The following is a 17,295-nucleotide window of genomic DNA, read 5'->3' as shown; positions in this document are numbered from 1 at the left end:
TTGGCAAATTACATAGAGCTGACTGCTGTGTGATTATTTGACTTGTCACCTTTTCAAAATGGTCCAAAACTGGATTTATACTTAATTAATCTAAGGTTTCCTTCAGACATGGGCTCTGCCAGCATTTCCACTGGGAGAAGGCAAGTTAAACCCAGGTAATTTCTTGGTCCTGACAATCTTGAGAAGATGTGGGTGGTCTGGAGAACATATTATCTGACAATCTATCTCTTGGTTTCAGAGGAAGCCAATCAACTAACCATTAGGTCTAGGAATGGTCTCAGGGTTGAAGAGATCCATCAGGACCTTGGTAACTTTATAAATACTGTTTTGCTGAGACTACACTTTAGCCTAAAGACGAACTAAAGGTATCAGTAGTTTTCCTGAATACCACTAGGAAAACAAACACCTGAACATATTAATATTTTTTATTCATCTCTGAAGTCTGCCAATGGAACTTTAATGTTCAGGTGTCCCAACTAGGTCCAAAATCAAAATATGCTTTTATCGCTAACTATCTTCCATAAACATATTATTTTCTGAAAATCATTTTCTAACTTTATCTCTATAGAGAGCTGTACACTAAAAATCTAAAACTGCAGAAAGTCTTGGGACTAGTTCATAAAATCCAGTAAGTCTCTGTACCTCTGCGATTCAAATAACAGTTGCTACAAGGGGGTTTACTATTGGGCCAGACAAGGTTCACTAGGGTTAAGACAACTATCTATCTTAAAAACATTACGAGGATTTCTCCATGTAAGAAGTTACAACCCTAGAATAAATTCTGACTTATTCAGAGAATTCAACTTGGTTGTAATTTAACTAAAGTTAATTGGGCATATAACCAGCCAGGAATGTGTAATAATCTTAAAAGTCACCTGTTGAAAAAACCAGACATAAATAAAATCTCAATAATAGTTTCCACAACTACAAAGGAAGAGTTAAATAGTATTAAGATGTATTATCCCCACTGAATGGCAGAGTCTAAGGAAAGTCTGTTAATATGTTACATTGGAAGTTGGTAATATCATTTGAAAATATAATGAAAAGAGGTTAAATGGACATACAGAAAAAGATATTTTCTTGGTTTCCCTCCATGGAAAGCGAAGGACCAATGTGCGCACTCCGTTGTGAACTTCAAACACAAGGACACCTTTAGAACAGACTCCAAGCAATATTCCTGTTTGTGACTTTTTCTCAGGGTGCACTCGGTGAAAATGAACTCCATATTCTGTCAGTCTTTGGCAGACCTGTTGGAATAATACCATACCATAGCAATACAGTTTGGTAAATGGTGACATAAAGATATTGAAGCTGTATGATATGGTTTGGCTGTGTCCCCCCGCAAATCTCATCTTGAATTCCCACATGTTATGGGAGGGACCCACTGAGAGGTAACTGAATCATGGGGGCAGGTCTTTCCTGTGTTGTTCTCGTGACAGTGAATAAGTCTCATGAGATCTGATGGTTTTAAAAAGGGGAGTTTCCCTGTACAAGCTCTCTTCTCTTGTCTGCCTCCATGTGAGACATGCCTTTCACCTTCTGCCATGATTGTGAGGCCTCCTCAGTCACATGGAACTATAAGTCCATTACACCTCTCTCTTTTGCAAATTGCCCTGTCTCAGGTATGTCTTTATCAGCAGCATGAAAATGGACTAATACAGTAGATTGGTACCAGTAGAGTGGGCATGGCTGAAAAGATACCTGAAGATGTGGAAGTGACTTTGGAACTGGGTAACAGGCAGAGGCTGAAACAGTTTGGAGGGCTCAGAAGAAGACAGGAAAATGTGGGAAAGTTTGGAACTTTCTAAAGACTAGTTGAATGGCTTTGACAAAAATGCTGATAGTGATATGAACAATAAGGTCCAGGCTGAGGTGGTCTCAGATGGAGATGAGGAACTTGTTGGGAACTGGAGCAGAGGTGACTTTTGTTATTTTCTTTTTTCTTTCTTTTTTTTTTTTTTTTTTGGCGAAGAGATTGGCAGCATTTTGCCCTTTCCCTAGAGATTTGTGGAACTTTGAACTTGAGACAGATGATTTAGGGTATCTGGTGGAACAAATTTCTAAGCAGCAAAGCATTCAATATGTGACTTGGGTGCTGTTAAAGGCATTCAGTTTTAAAAGGGAAACAGGCATAAGAGTTTGGAAAATGTGCAGCCTGACAATGTGATAGAAGGAAAATTCCATTTTCTGAGGCAAAATTCAAGCTGGCTGCAGAAATTTACGTAAGTAACAAGGAGCCAAATGTCAATCACCAAGACAATGGGGAAAAGGTTTCCAGGGCATGTCAGAGACCTTTGCAGCAGCCCCTCCCATCGCAGGCCTGGAGGTTTAGGAGGAAAAAATGGTTTTGTGGGCTGGGCCCAGGGTCCCTCTGCTGTGTAGAGCCTAGGGACTTGGTGCCCTGTGTCCCAGCCACTCCAGCTGTGACTAAAAGGGGCCAAGGTACAGCTCAGGCTGTTGTTTCAGAGGCTGGAAGCTCCAAGCTTTGGCAGCTTCCACGTGGTGTTGAGCCTGTGAGTGCAGACAAGTCAAGAACTGAGGTTTGGGAATCTTTGCCTAGATTTCAGAGGATGTATGGAAATGCCTGGATCCCAGGGAGAAGTTTGCTGCAGGGGCAGGGCCCTCATGGAGAACCTGTGCTAGGGCAGTAGGGAAGGGAAATGTGGGGTTGGAGCCTGCACACAGAGTACCAACTGGAGCACCACTTAGTGGAGCTGTGAGAAGAGGGCCACTGTCCTCCAGACCTCAGAATGGTAGATCCAACAATAACTTGCACCATGCACCTGGAAAAGCCACAGATACTCAACACCAGCCCATGAAACCAGCCAGGAGGGGGGCTATACCCTACAAAGACACAGGGGCAGAGCTGCCCAAGACCTTGGGAGCCCACCTCTTGCATCAGCTTGACCCAGATGTGAGACATGCAGTCAAAGGAGATCATTTTGCAGCTTTAAGGTTTGCCTGCCCTGCTGGATTTCGGACTTGCAGGGGACCTGTAGCCCCTTTGTTTTGGCCAATTTCTCCCATTTGGAATGGCTGTATTTACCCAATGCCTGTACCCCCATTGTACCTAGGAAGTAACTAACTTGCTTTTGATTTTGCAGGCTCATAGGCAGAAGGGACTTGCCTTATCTCAGATGAGACTTTGGACTGTGGACTTTTGAGTTAATGCTGAAATGAATTAAGACTTTGGAGAACTGTTGGGAAGGCATGATTGGTTTTGAAATGTGAGGACATGAGATTTGGGAGGGGCCAGAAGCGGAATATGGTTTGGCTGTGTCCCCACCCAAATCTCATCTTGAATTTCCACATGTTGTGGGAGGGACCCAGTGGGAGGTAAGTGAATCATGGGGACAGGTCTTTCCCATGCTGTTCTCATGATAGTGAGTAAGTCTCATGAGATCTGATGGTTTTAAGGAGGGGAGTTTCCCTGTACAAGCTCTCTTCTCTTGTCTGCCGCCATGTGAGACCTTCCACCATGATTGTGAGGCCTCCCCAGCCACGTGGAACTGTAAGTCCATTAAACCTGTTTCTTTTGTAAATTGCCCAGTCTTGGGTATATGTCTTTATCAGCAGTGTGAAAAAGGACTAACACACGATATCAATGTAGTTTAATGTGGAAAGGATAATCTTTTCAACAAAGGTTACTGAAACAACTGTATATCCACATGCTAAAAAAATGAATTTCAACCCTTACTTCACCCTATGCATGAAATTTAACCAAAAATGGATCACAGACCTAAATATAGGCACTAAAAGAATAAAACTTAGAAAGTGTCTGTGACCCAGGGTTGGGCAAAAATTTCTTAGATGGAACACAAAAACCATAAACTAGAAAATAAAAAAAATGGGAAACTTCATTAACATTGAAAACTTGCTCATCAAGAGTTAATGTTGGCCGGCGCAGTGGCTCATGCCTGTAATCCCAGCACTTTGGGAGGCCAAGGTAGGCAGATTACTTCAGGCTAGGAGTTTGAGACCAGCCTGGCCATCATGACAAAATCCTGTCCCTATGAAAAATACAAAAATTAGCCAGGTATGGTGGTGCACATGTGTAATCCCAGCTACTCAAGAGGCTGAGGAAGAAGCATCACTTGAACCTGGGAGGTGGAGGCTGCAGTGAGCCAAGATCGCACCACTGAATTCCAGCCTGGGCAACAGAGTGAGACTCTTAAAAAAAAAGAGTCAATGTTAAGAAAATGTAAGGCAAGCCACAGACTAGGAGTAAATACATGTAAAACCTATATATCTGATAAAAGACTTGTATCCAGAATATTTAAAGAACATGTACTTCTTAACAGTAAGGAAACATATAACCAGTTACAAAAGGGGGTAAAAAGTTTTATTTGACACATCAATAAAGATGATATATAAATGGCAAATAAACACATGAAAAGATTGGTCAACATAAATAGTAATGAGGGAAGAACAAATTTAAAACCATAATAATATACCACTACTCACCTATTTCAATTTTTAAAGTGAAAAAGACTGAAACTACCAAGTGTTGTTGTCCAGGATGTGGAGCAACTGAAATTCACACACTGTTGGTAGGACTATAACATTGTACAATGATTTTGGAAAACAGTTTGGAAGTTTCTTACAAAGTTAAACATGTACTTGCTATAGGTCCCAGCAATCCTATTGCTAGATATTTACTCAGGAGAAATAAAAACTGTGTTCACAGAAAAATGTGAACTGGAATGTTTATAACAGCTTTATATCTATCAACTAATGAAAAGAATAAGCAAATTATGTATCTGCACAAAGAAAAACTACTCAGAAAAAAAAAAGAAAAGAAACTACTGACATATACCACACCATGGATGAATCTTAAAAGTATTATTCTAGGCCAGGCACAGTAGCTCACACCTGTATCCCAGCACTTTGGGAGGCCGAGGTGGGCGGATCACAAGGTCAAGAGATTGAGACCATCCTGGCTAACATGGTGAAACCATGTCTCTACTAAAAATATAAAAAATTAGCCGGGCGTGGCGGCACGTGCCTGTAGTCCCAGCTACTTGAGAGGCTGAGGCAGGAGAATGTTTGAACCCGGGAGGCAGAGGTTGCAGTGAGCCGAGATCATGCCACTGCACTCCTACCTGGCAACAGAGTGAGACTCTGTCTCAGAAACAGAAACAAAAAAAAGTATTATTCTAAGTGAAAGAAGCCAGACATAAAAGACTGTATATTATATTATTTTTTACATGACATTCTAGAAAAAAAAACACTATGGTAATTGCAGATCAGTAGTTGCTAAGGGTTACAGGTAGGGGGAGGGGACTGACTATAAAGAGACAAGAGGGAGCTTTATATATTCAAAATGTGCTATATCAGGAGTTGATAAACTTTTTCTGTAAAGGGCCAGATAGTAAATATTTCAGGCTTTGTGGGTCATATGATCTTTATTGTAATGAATGGACTTTGCTGTTATAGTATGAATGCAGATACAGATGATATATAAAGAAATGAATATGGACTAGTTCCAACAAAACTATTTACAAAACAGGCAGGCCACAGTTTGCTAACCCTTGTTCTCAAGACTGTGGAGGTGGCTGCTGAACTGTATACATATTTTTATATTCTATTATACTTTATTATTTTATTTTATTTTCAGATGGGGTCTCATTCTGTTACCTAGGCTGGAACCCAGTGACAAGATCAAAGCCTACTGCAGCCTCAAACTCCCAGGCTCAAGTGATCCTACATCAGCCTCCCAACCAGCTGGGATTACAGGCATGCATAACTACTCCCAGCTCAACTGCACATATATTTTAAAAACTCCCCAAACACTTAAAAATGGTAAATTTTATTGTATATAAATTATACTTCAATAAAGCAGATTTACGAAAGATATTTCAAAAACAACATAATATATAGCAAAAGTGTAGCCTTAGAAGATTGTGTTAACAAGATAAAACTTCTTAAGTTAGAAGAAAGATGCTAAAGTTAAAGGGAAATGAAGTAACAGAATATATTATTAAAAGGAGTAGGGCAACCTAATATTCCTTAGGCATGCTATTTACAGGGAGAAAACTGAAACTTAGAAAAGTTAAATACATTGTTCAAGGTCACTCAGCTAGTTGAAATAAGAATTCAAATGCAAGACTGTCTGTCTGCAAATCCTCATGCAAATTCTTTTCATTGTGCCAATTTGCCTCTACCTTTATTAATAAAATTATAATGTAACATCTTACTTTCTACAAGTATAAAAATGTAATAACTAAAAAAAGTGTAAGTCCATAATTTTATATCTTTAAATTTGGACTCAAACAGAAAAAACCACCTTGCCTTTCTTTCTTTCCATGAACACTAAATTAAAGGTAATGTAAGTCTGTGAATAAAATCCCTTCATAAATTTTCACAGGGCTGGTAAACTTGGTTTCTTTCTATATGTAGCAGCGAATAGAAGGCATACTGTTACATCCTAGGAAGCTAAAACAGAAGACTGTTCTGAAAATTTGTCTTTTCAACAGAACATTATCTTATACTTGCTATTTGCATTGGAAGTTTACATAGTACTATTTTTCTTGATCATAAATGCACTATTTATGTAAGGTCATATAGAAAGCTGGTTATAGGTCTAATAGACTGTAGAACTAATAGAACTGTAAACTAATAAGTCAATTTTTCTGACTCTCTACTTCTATCTACATTAATTGGCATTTAGTGGGAAGACCATTTTTAAAGGATGTAACTGAATTTTAAACCTTTTGAGAAAAAGCAAAACAAACAATTCTAGAATCAGTATGAACTTGCCTCTCATATCAAGCCATTCACCAAATTCATTTTTTTCTTCTGTATAATGTATTTTGATTTTGAGTATGGAATAAGATAAAAGCATAGGTTTAACAGCCAGATAGACATGGGTTCAAATCATATCTGCCCCATATCCTGGGAACATTACATTTCCTCTTTGAGCCTCATTTCCCTCTTTTACAAAATGAGAATTAAAATACCATAATTTTAGCCAGCAATGAGATGAGATTATGCACAGTATCAGTTATTGGCACTTGAACTCTTAGATATGTGTCCTCTAACACTTCTTGCTTACTTGAAAAACATACAAAGCTTATCATTTGTAATCTTGCATGCTTACCTTTAAAAATTCTAACTCTGTCTCTTTTTCAGAAGCTCCCACATACGTATTATGCAATTTGGGTAACTCTTCTTTGATATAGGATAAATCAAGTTTCTCCATCACTCTGGCGGGCAAATAGTGCTCCATTCTAAAGTAAGACACACCATGAACCTAGATAAAAGAACGTTTTCATAAGCAATTGTTTGCCTTTTATTGGAGTAAACCCTCTTCCTTCTATCTTAAAGTTCTTGCTTTGGCTAAGAGATGAAGTACTTCTATTTCCACCTCTCTAAGGAATGAGTTTTAGAAGAAATGCATCAGTCTTTCTTTTTTATTCAGTGAGATAAAATGACTGAACTGATTAGCAAGCTTGAGGAGTGTGACATTCAAGGGCCTCATATCACTCTAGTTTAGGATGAACGTTGTGAAGGATGCTGCTCCAGTAGCACAGCTTCTAGCCCCTTGCTTCCTCTTAGATCACTTTTATTTAGAAACATCAGGCTTTAAGTATACTGTGAGTTCTCCATACAGTAAGCTCTGCCAGGCTGCCAGCCCATCATGTGGAAGGCAGGAGATCCTTTTTATTTGTATTTGACTAATAACTCCTGTGTCTAGTCTCTATAGCCTAGAACTTGGGAGAAGGAGTAAGTGGTAGATATTCCTAAACTCCAAAACAGGATAACTTTAAACAGGAAAAAAAAAAATCCCACACTTCATGATTTTATATAATTGATATACATGGAGTGCTTGGTCATTTTGAGGAACCAAAGAAGCCTCAAAAATCTTCAGATCTAAACATCAAACACCTGAATCAGGTTTAGTCATTAACTATGTTAAAGGTAACAACACCAAACAAAAATGGTCCTGGAAAAAAACACAAATCCTACCTCTGGTTGATAATCTCCATACTCAGCCTGGAGAGCCAAGGATGCCAGCAATAAGGAAGTCTCATCATCACAGTGCATCCTTTCCTCCAAAATATCTTTTCGAAGCTGAAGGTAATACTGATGACATGTCAGAGTATGTCTAAAAAAACAAATACACACAGACATCTTGGCCTTTGATTTTGAATACTGGGGTGGTTTTTATTATAGGCATGTAAGGTTAGTTTCCATGAGTTTATTATTAAGCTTATTATTAAGCTTTTAAGGCATAAGGATTAAATAAACTGTGTTGAAGGAAATATTACTTTTATGATAAAGCAGACATTATCACTGATTGGAATCAAGTAATTCAGTATCAGTAAGCTAAAGGGTCAAAAGACCAGTGTCCATAAAGAGCAAAAGAGAAACTCTTGTGTACTCACTGTATTAGACTAACATCATCCATAAAAAATTTAATTCTGAAAAACAAAGTAAAATTAACAGTGGCTTTGGTCTTTTTCTTTGGTTCTTCTTTCCATCCCTCTGGGGCCACTTTGGTTAATTTTAAGTCAGGATCAACAAAGAAATATTCATTATCTAAAACAGAATGAGAAAAATATTCAGATAAAATAAAAAAATACTTTAGTGTTTTCTTCCAATTTCTTCACTTTTTGGTCAGACTTGCATAAAAAAGTATCATATGAGAATATAAACACAAGACTGTTAAAAATGTGGCAGGGAGCTCTGAGACACTCCATTTAGATGGGAGGCAATATGGCCCACTCTTTTAAGAATGGTGGCTCTAAAGACATACAGTCCTAGATTCAACACCTGGTCACAACATTTACTATCCATATGACACTGAATATATTATTTTACCTCTCTAGACATCAGTTTTCTTGTCTTTAAGATCAGGATAGTGGTAATTCTTGCTTTACAGCATTGTTATAAGGATCAAATGACATAATGAATAAAAACACTTGTTAAAGCACACAGTACATGGTAAACATTTAATAAATATTAGCTAGTATACTTATTATTGAGCTACCAGCTGAAACCTAGAAGGAATGACATTTATCATTTTATTTTTTAATGTCATTAGTTAACTATTATTTACTCTCTACAAATAAAAGAATTATTCAATACAATTTGATTTCACCAGAATCTATAAGAAATTAGGTGTAGTATAAACAGATATTTGGATGAACTGAATCAGCTTCATGTAGACAATTGACTGATTAGTCTAAAAGTGAAACTAGTAAAGTGATAGAACATCAGTAGGTACTAATTGACTATTTATTGTATGAGTCTACAGCATAAATTATTCATTTTGAAGGCACAATAATTCAATAAGCTATACTGAGGGAAATATTTCTTTTAGGATACAGAAGATATTAAGAGCTTATAGAGTTTTAGGATCCTTTAACCTGACAATTGTCATTTATGGTACTTTGTTGTCTAAGCTTTCCAAGTTAAATTTTGAGGTAAACAGGAATCTGAAATATTAAAGAGTAATTTATAAATATAATGATTTATTTAAAAAGGAGATGAATTCCAAAAAGTTTCTTACTGCTATGGCAACTCTAACTGATAAATAGGAGAGGTTTCTACTGAAGCTGTGTCTTAGACCACTGTGGTTGTGAACATCATGGGTTTAAGTGGATACAATATTTAAAAGATATGTGAAATAACTAATTTTTAGCCATCAATGGACATTTTAAAAAGTCACTGTGATTTTAGGATAGTAGACTAAATAAATTGATGTGGAAATTCAGAAATAAGGTCTTGCTATACATTCAGACTCATATTACGATATGAGTATTCTAGAGTACACATGTAGACCATTAACATATAAAATGGTCCCTAAAATATAATTAAAATATATTTTTATATAACCATAGCAAAAAATAAAAAAATCTTCCCAGTCAGATACAGAAGGTGCCTAACAAACATAACTATTAAAACAACAAAAGTAGCTGGGAGAAGAAAGGGAGTTCCTAACTCACTTCTACTGACTAGTTCATTTAGTTACTAATTGTCAAAATGAGGTCAGGCATGGTAACAAACATAGGAAGTCTGCTTGTTGTTAAATTTCTATACTGTACTCTGAATATAAAATGTCTTGGTACCTTTGAGGGTAGCTAAAGCAAACAAATGATGCTCTACTAAGCCAATATGTGCCACAACCATATCAAACACATCTTTACATATAGTTTTGGTATCACAGGTCAGTTCCAGTCTCTGCCCGTTCAGAAGCATTATGTTTACTTTCCTTCGGTTATCCTCATTCTTCCCTTTCTTAGTCTACAATTGAAAAAATAAATGGCATTTATTAAAATAAGCATTACAAGAATTTTAACTGGTTTTTAACACTACTGAAATTATTTTCTAAGAGTGACACAAATTGGTTTTATTACTTACAAGAATAGACCGTGGCAAATCCAAAGATATAAATGGTTCAATTGTCATTTTCACAAACTCAGGGCCAAAGAAATTCTGCAAATCACATAAGCAGAATCAATATTTTTTACTATTTATTCTAGTTTTTTCCTTGAAAGGAAAAATAATGTAACAATAATAAATTACATATGAAACTACAAAATCACCACATTAGAACTAGGTGATCTAAAACAAACGTTGAAGCTTTCATGAAGAGGTATACTGGAATTTACCAATAACAGAAATGGAGTATGCCTTACATTAAGTTGAAACAAGTTTTTCCCCATCTTTGTTTTCTACTATTGATGTCAAACATAATGCCTCACTTTTATACTGTTTTACAGGGTTTTCACTATTTGGCATCCAGATAGACTCAGACTCAAAAAAAAGGTCTTGAAGGAGTAATACAGAGTTATGAAGCTCATATAAGTATTTGGTTTAATATTGCTAATGCATGAAGTGATTGAACAGAATCTCATTGTCTTAGAAAGTGACATTCAGCCTAAAACAGATTGTAGGGTATGTGTGCTGGCTCACAACTAATCCAAATGCCTTGGGAGGCTGAGGCAGGAGGATCGCTTGAGGCCAGGAGTTTGAGACCAACCTGGGCAACATAGTTAGACCCTGTTTCTACAAAAAATAAAAAATTAGCTGGGCACTGTGGTGCATGCCTGTAGTTCAGCTACTTAGGAGGCTGAGGCCAGAGGATAACTTGTGCCCATGAGTTCCAGGCTGCTGTGAGCCATAATCACACCACTACGCTCCAGCCTCACCAACAAAGTAAGACCCCGCCTCTAAAAAAAAAAATTAAAAGCAAACAGACAAAAACAAAAAAACTTGTCATAGTTAAAAGACATCTACTTTGTGCCTATATACATATCCACCTGTAATCAGTATCTTGGAACCCTGTGACACTGTACTTTTTGTTTTAAATAGTGGCAACTAGGGATAGTATCAGTCACATAGTCTCTGACCCCTGCCAATGTCCCCAGCAAGAAAATATCTCAGGAAATAAAGGACCCATGAGATGGGGAAAGTGGAGTGCAAACTCTGTATTTACTGCTTCTCAATCTATGATTTCCCTTTTCTCCTCTTGTATATTCTGGGGTTTTGGCCAAGAGGGAGAACTAGTTTAGGAGACAACTTAAAACAAGTTAGACTCTGAGTGGGAGAAGGGTTGAGAAAAGACTGAAAGATTATATCTTAATGGGCAAAAGGTAGAATGAAACCAGAGCTAATCTTGAGGCCAGAGGCAAGTGGTTTGTGTGTATGTGTAGGTGTGTGCTTGAACTAATGGATGTTACCGAGTTTTATTTTTGTTGGTTTTTGCTTTGCATTTGGTTGTACAGCTCACTGATTGCTTGGTGTAGGAATTCTATTCAATTTAATTGAGTGTGTAACATGTGACAGATACCATTTATGTAAAAGTAAAAGTTTAACATAAGGGGTTTATTAATATTCAATGAACCAATAGGACACATTTTAAACAAGAATAGAAATAGAGTAGAAAGAATGAAAGTGGAAGATAGCCGAATAGGAAGAGCTCCAGTCTGCAGCTCCCAGTGTGATCAACACAGAAGACGGGTGAATTCTGCATTTCCAACTGAGGTACCTGGTTCATCTCACAGGGACTGGTTGGACAGTGGGTGCAGCACTCGGAGGATGAGCTGAAGCCGGGCAGGGCAACACATCACCCGGGAAGCCCAAGGGATAGAGGGATTTCCCCTTCCTAGCCAAGGGAAGCTGAGACAAACTGTACCTGGAAAAATGAAACACTCCCACCCAAATATTGCACTTTTCTCACAGTCTTAGCAACTGGCAGACCAGGAGATTTTCTCCCGTTCCTGGCTCGGCAGGTCCCACACCCACGGAGCCTTGCTCACTGCTAGCACAGCAATCTGAGATCAACATGCAAGGCTGCAGCCTGCTCGGGGGAGGGATGTCCACCATTGCTGAGGCTTGAGTAGGTAAACAAAACGGCTGGGAAGCTTGAACTGGGTGGAGCCCACCACAGCTCAGCAAGGCCTGCTTCCTCTATAGACTCCACCTCTGTGGGCAGGGCATAGCTGAACAAAAGGCAGCAGAAACTTCTGCAGACTTAAATGTCCCTGTCTGACAGCTCTGAAGAGAGCAGTGGTTCTCCCAGCATGGCGTTTGAGCTCTGAGAATGGGTCCCTGACCCCCACAGCCTAACTGGGAGACACCTCCCAGTAGGGGCTGACAGACACCTCATACGGTTGGGTGCCCCTCTGGGATAAAACTTCCAGAGGAAGGATCAGGCAGCAATATTTGCTCTTCTGCAGCATCCACTGGTGATACCCAGGCAAACAGTGTCTGGAGTGGACCTCCAGCAAACTCCAACAGACCTGCAGCTGAGGGATCTGACTATTAGAAGAAAAACTAACAAACAGAAAGGAATACCATCAACATCAACAAAAAGGACATCTACACCAAACTCCATCTGTAGGTCACCAACATCAAAGACCAAAGGTAAATAAAACCACAGAGCAGAAAAGCTGAAAATTCTAAAAACGAGAGTGCTTCTTCTCCTCCAAAGGATTGCAGCTCCTCACCAGCAACGGAACAAAGCTGGACGGAGAATGACTTTGACGAGTTGACAGAAATAGGCTTCAGAAGGTCGGTAATAACAAACTTCTCTGAGCTAAAGAAGCATGTTCAAACCCAACACAAGGAAGCTAAAAACCTTGCAAAAAGGTTAGAGGAATGGCTAACTAGAATAAACAGTGTAGAGAAGATCTTAAATGACTTGATGGAGCAGAAAACCATGGCACAAGAACTTCGTGACACATGCACAAGCTTCAATAGCTGATTTGATCAAGTGGAAGAAAGGGTATCACTGATTGAAGATCAAATTAATGAAATAAAGCGAGAAGACAAGATTAGAGAAAAAACAGTAAAAAGAAACAAACAAAGCCTCCAAGAAATATGGAATATGTGAAAAGACCAAATCTGCGTCTGATTGGTGTACCTCACAGTGACGGGGAAAATGGAATCAAGTTGGAAAACACTCTGCAGGATATTATCCAGGAGAACTTCTCCAACCTAGAAAGGCAGGTGAACATTCAAATTCAGGAAATAAAGAGAACACCACAAAGATACTCCTTGAGAAGAACAATCCCAAGACACATAACTGTCAGATTCACCAAGGTTGAAATGAAGGAAAAAATGTTAAGGGCAGCCAGAGAAAAAGGTCAGGTTACCCACAAAGGGAAGCCCATCAGACTAACAGCGATCTCTCGGCAGAAACCCTGCAAGCCAGAAGAGAGTGGGGGCCAATATTCAACATTCTTAAAGAAAAGAATTTTCAACCCAGAATTTCATATCCAGCCAAACTAAGCTTCATAAGTGAAGGGGAAATAAAATCCTTTACAGACAAGCAAATGCTGACAGATTTTGTCACCATCAGGCCTGCCTTACAAGAATTCCTGAAGGAAGCACTAAACATGGATAGGAACAACCAGTACCAGCCACTGAAAAACATGCCAAATTGTAAAGACCATCGATGCTAGGAAGAAACTGTCTCAATTAATAGGCAAAATAACCAGATAACATCATAACGACAGGATCAAATTCACACATAACAATATTAACCTTAAATGTAAATGGGCTAAATGCCCCCAATTAAAAGACACAAACTGGTAAACTGGATAAAGAGTCAAGACTCATCGGTGTGCTGTATTCAGGAGACCCATCCCACATGCAGAGAAACACATAGGCTCAAAATAAAGGGATAGAGGAAGATCTACCAAGCAAATGGAAAAAAAAAAAAAAAAAAAAAAAAAAAAGCAGGGTTGCAATCCTAGTCTCTGATGAAACAAACTGTAAACTAACAAAGATCAAAAGAGACAAAGAAGGCCATTACATAATGGTAAAGGGATCAATTCAACAAGAAGAGCTAACTATCCTAAATATATATGCACCCAATACAGGAGCACCCAGATTCATAAAGGAAGTCCTTAGAGACCTACAAAGAGACTTAGACTCCCACACAATAATAATGGGAGACTTTAACACTCCACTGTCAGTATTAGATAAGGAGACAGAAGGTTAAGAAGGATATCCAGGACTTAAACTCAGCTCTGCAACAAGTAGACCTAATAGACATATACAGAACTCACCACTCAAAATCAACAGAATATACATTCTTCTCAGCACCACATCACACTTATTCTAAAATTGACCACATAATTGGAAGTAAAACACTACTCAGCAAATGTAAAAGAACAGAAATCACAACAAACTGTCTCTCAGACGACAGTGCAATCAAATTAGAGCTCGGGATTAAGAAACTTACTCAAAACTGCACAACTGCATGGAAACTGAACAACCTGCTCCTGAATGACTACTGGGTATATAATGAAATGAAGGCAGAAATAAAGATGTTCTTTGAAACCAACAAGAACAAAGACACAATACCAGAATCTCTGGGACACATTCAAAGCAGTGTGTAGAGGGAAATTTATAGCACTAAATGCCCACAAGAGAAAGCAGGAAAGATATAAAATCAACACCCTAACATCATAATTAAAAGAACTAGAGAAGCAAGAGCAAACAAATTCAAAAGCTAGCAGAAGGCAAGAAATAACTAAGATCAGAGCAGAACTGAAGGAGATAGAGACAGAAAAAAACCTTCAAAAAATCAATTAATTTAGGAGCTGGTTTTTTGAAAAGATCAACAAAATTGATGGACTGTTAGCAAGACTAATAAAGAAGAAAAGAGAGAAGAATCAAATAGACACAATAAAAAATGATAAAGGGGATATCACCACCAATCCCACAGAAATACAAACTACCATCAGAGAATACTATAAACACCTCTATGCAAATAAACTAGAAAATCTAGAAGAAATGGATGAATTTCTGGACATATACACCCTCCCAAGACTAAACCAGGAAGAAGTTAAATCTCTGAATAGACCAATAATAGGCTCTGAAATTGAGGCAATAATTAATAGCCTACCAACCAAAAAAAAAATCCAGGACCAGAGAGATTCACAGCCGAATTCTACCAGAGGTACAAAGAGGAGCTGGTACCATTCCTTCTGAAACTATTCCAATGAATAGAAAAAGAGGGAATCCTCCCTAACTCATTTTATGAGGCCAGCATTGTCCCGATACCAAAGTGTGGCAGAGACACAATAAAAACAGAGAATTTTAGACCAATATCCCTGACGAACATCGATGTGAAAATCCTCAATAAAATACTAGCAAACCAAATCCAGCAGCACATCAAAAAGCTTATCCACTGCGATCAAGTTGGCTTCATGCCTGGGATGCAAGGCTGGTTCAACATATGCAAATCAATAAATGTAATCCAACACATAAACAGAAACAACTACAAAAACCACATGATTATCTCAATAGATACAGAAAAGGCCTTGAACACAATTAAACAGCCCTTCATGCTAAAAACTCTCAATAAACTAGGTATTGGTGGAACCTACCTCAAAATAATAAATGCTATTTATGACAAACCCACAGCCAATATGATACTAAATGGGCAAAAACTGGAAGCATTCCCTTTGAAAACCGGCACAAGAGAAGGATGCCCTCTCTCACCACTCCTATTCAACATAGTGTTGGAAGTTCTGGTCAGGGCAATCTGGCAAGAGAAAGAAATAAAGGTATTCAATTAGGAAAAGAGGAAGTCAAATTGTCCCTGTTTGCAGATGACAGAATTGTATATTTAGAAAACCCCATCGTCTCAGCCCCAAATCTCCTTAAGCTGATAAGCAACTTCAGCAAAGTGTCAGGATACAAAATCAATGTGTAAAAATCACAAACATTTCTCTACACCAATAACAGACAAACAGCCAAATCATGAGTGAATTCCCATTCACAATTACTACAAAGAAAATAAAATACCTAGGAATTCAACTTACAAGGGATATGAAGGACCTTGTAAGTGGTTTGAGCAGAACTACAAACCACTGCTCAATGAAATAAAAGAAGACACAAACAAATGGAAGAAAATTCCGTGCTCACGGATAGGAAGAATCAATATCGTGAAAATGGCCATACTGCCCAAAGTAATTTATAGATTCAATACCATCCCCATCAGACTACCAATGACTTTCTTCACAGAATTGGAAAAAACTACTTTAAAGTTCATATGGAACCAAAAAAGAGCCCACATAGCCAAGACAATCCTAAGCAAAAAGAGCAAAGCTGGAGGCATCATGCTACCTGACTTCAAACTATACTACAAGTCTACAGTAACCAAAACAGCATGGTACTGGTACCAAAACAGATATATAGACCAATGGAACAGAATAGAGGCCTCAGAAATAACACCACACATCTACAACCAACTGATCTTTGACAAACCTGAGAAAAACAAGAAATGTGGAAAGGACTTCCTATTTAATACATGGTGCTGGGAAAACTGGCTAGCCATATGTAGAAAACTGAAACTGGATCCCTTCCTTACACCTTATACAAAAATTAATTCACGATGGATTAAAGACTTAAATGTTAGACCTAAAGCCATAAAAATCCTAGAAGAAAACCTAGGCAATACCATTCAGGACATACAGATGGGTAAGGACTTCATGACTAAAACACCAAAAGCAATGGCAACAAAAGCCAAAATAGACTAACAGGATCTAATTAAACTAAAGAGTGTCTGCATGGCAAAAGAAACTACCATCAGAGTGAACAGGCAACCTACAGAATGGGAGAAAATTTTTGCAATCTACCCATCTGACAAAAGGCTAATATCCAGAATCTACAAAGAACTTCAACAAATTTACAAGAAAGAAACAAACAACCCCATCAAAAAACAGGCAAAGGATATGAACAGACACTTCCCAAAAGAAGACATTTATGCAGCCAACAGACACATGAAAAAATGCTCATTATCACCGGTCATCAGAGAAATGCAAATCAAAA

General features: G+C 38.1%; 1 protein-coding gene across 27 annotated transcripts in view; it reads right to left on the bottom strand.

The window, feature by feature from the left end:
* The window catches only part of PTPN13 (protein tyrosine phosphatase non-receptor type 13), a 239,768-nt gene that overhangs the window by 87,756 nt on the left and 134,717 nt on the right, over positions 1-17,295 (bottom strand). For all 27 annotated transcript variants that reach the window (XM_054486024.2, XM_054486027.2, XM_054486025.2 and 24 more), the window contains 6 exons: positions 10,366-10,440; positions 10,074-10,248; positions 8,388-8,541; positions 7,969-8,107; positions 7,100-7,252; positions 1,065-1,247 (listed from right to left, as the gene is read on the bottom strand). In XM_054486024.2, the coding sequence (XP_054341999.1) occupies positions 1,065-1,247; positions 7,100-7,252; positions 7,969-8,107; positions 8,388-8,541; positions 10,074-10,248; positions 10,366-10,440 (879 nt within the window). The remainder of the gene's footprint in view (positions 1-1,064; positions 1,248-7,099; positions 7,253-7,968; positions 8,108-8,387; positions 8,542-10,073; positions 10,249-10,365; positions 10,441-17,295) is intronic.

Source organism: Pongo pygmaeus, chromosome 3 (assembly GCF_028885625.2).
Source record: "Pongo pygmaeus isolate AG05252 chromosome 3, NHGRI_mPonPyg2-v2.0_pri, whole genome shotgun sequence".
Classification (NCBI taxonomy): Eukaryota; Metazoa; Chordata; class Mammalia; order Primates; family Hominidae; genus Pongo; species Pongo pygmaeus.
Note: the sequence above shows the minus strand (reverse complement) of the source record. Positions and strands in the feature narration are given on the sequence as shown.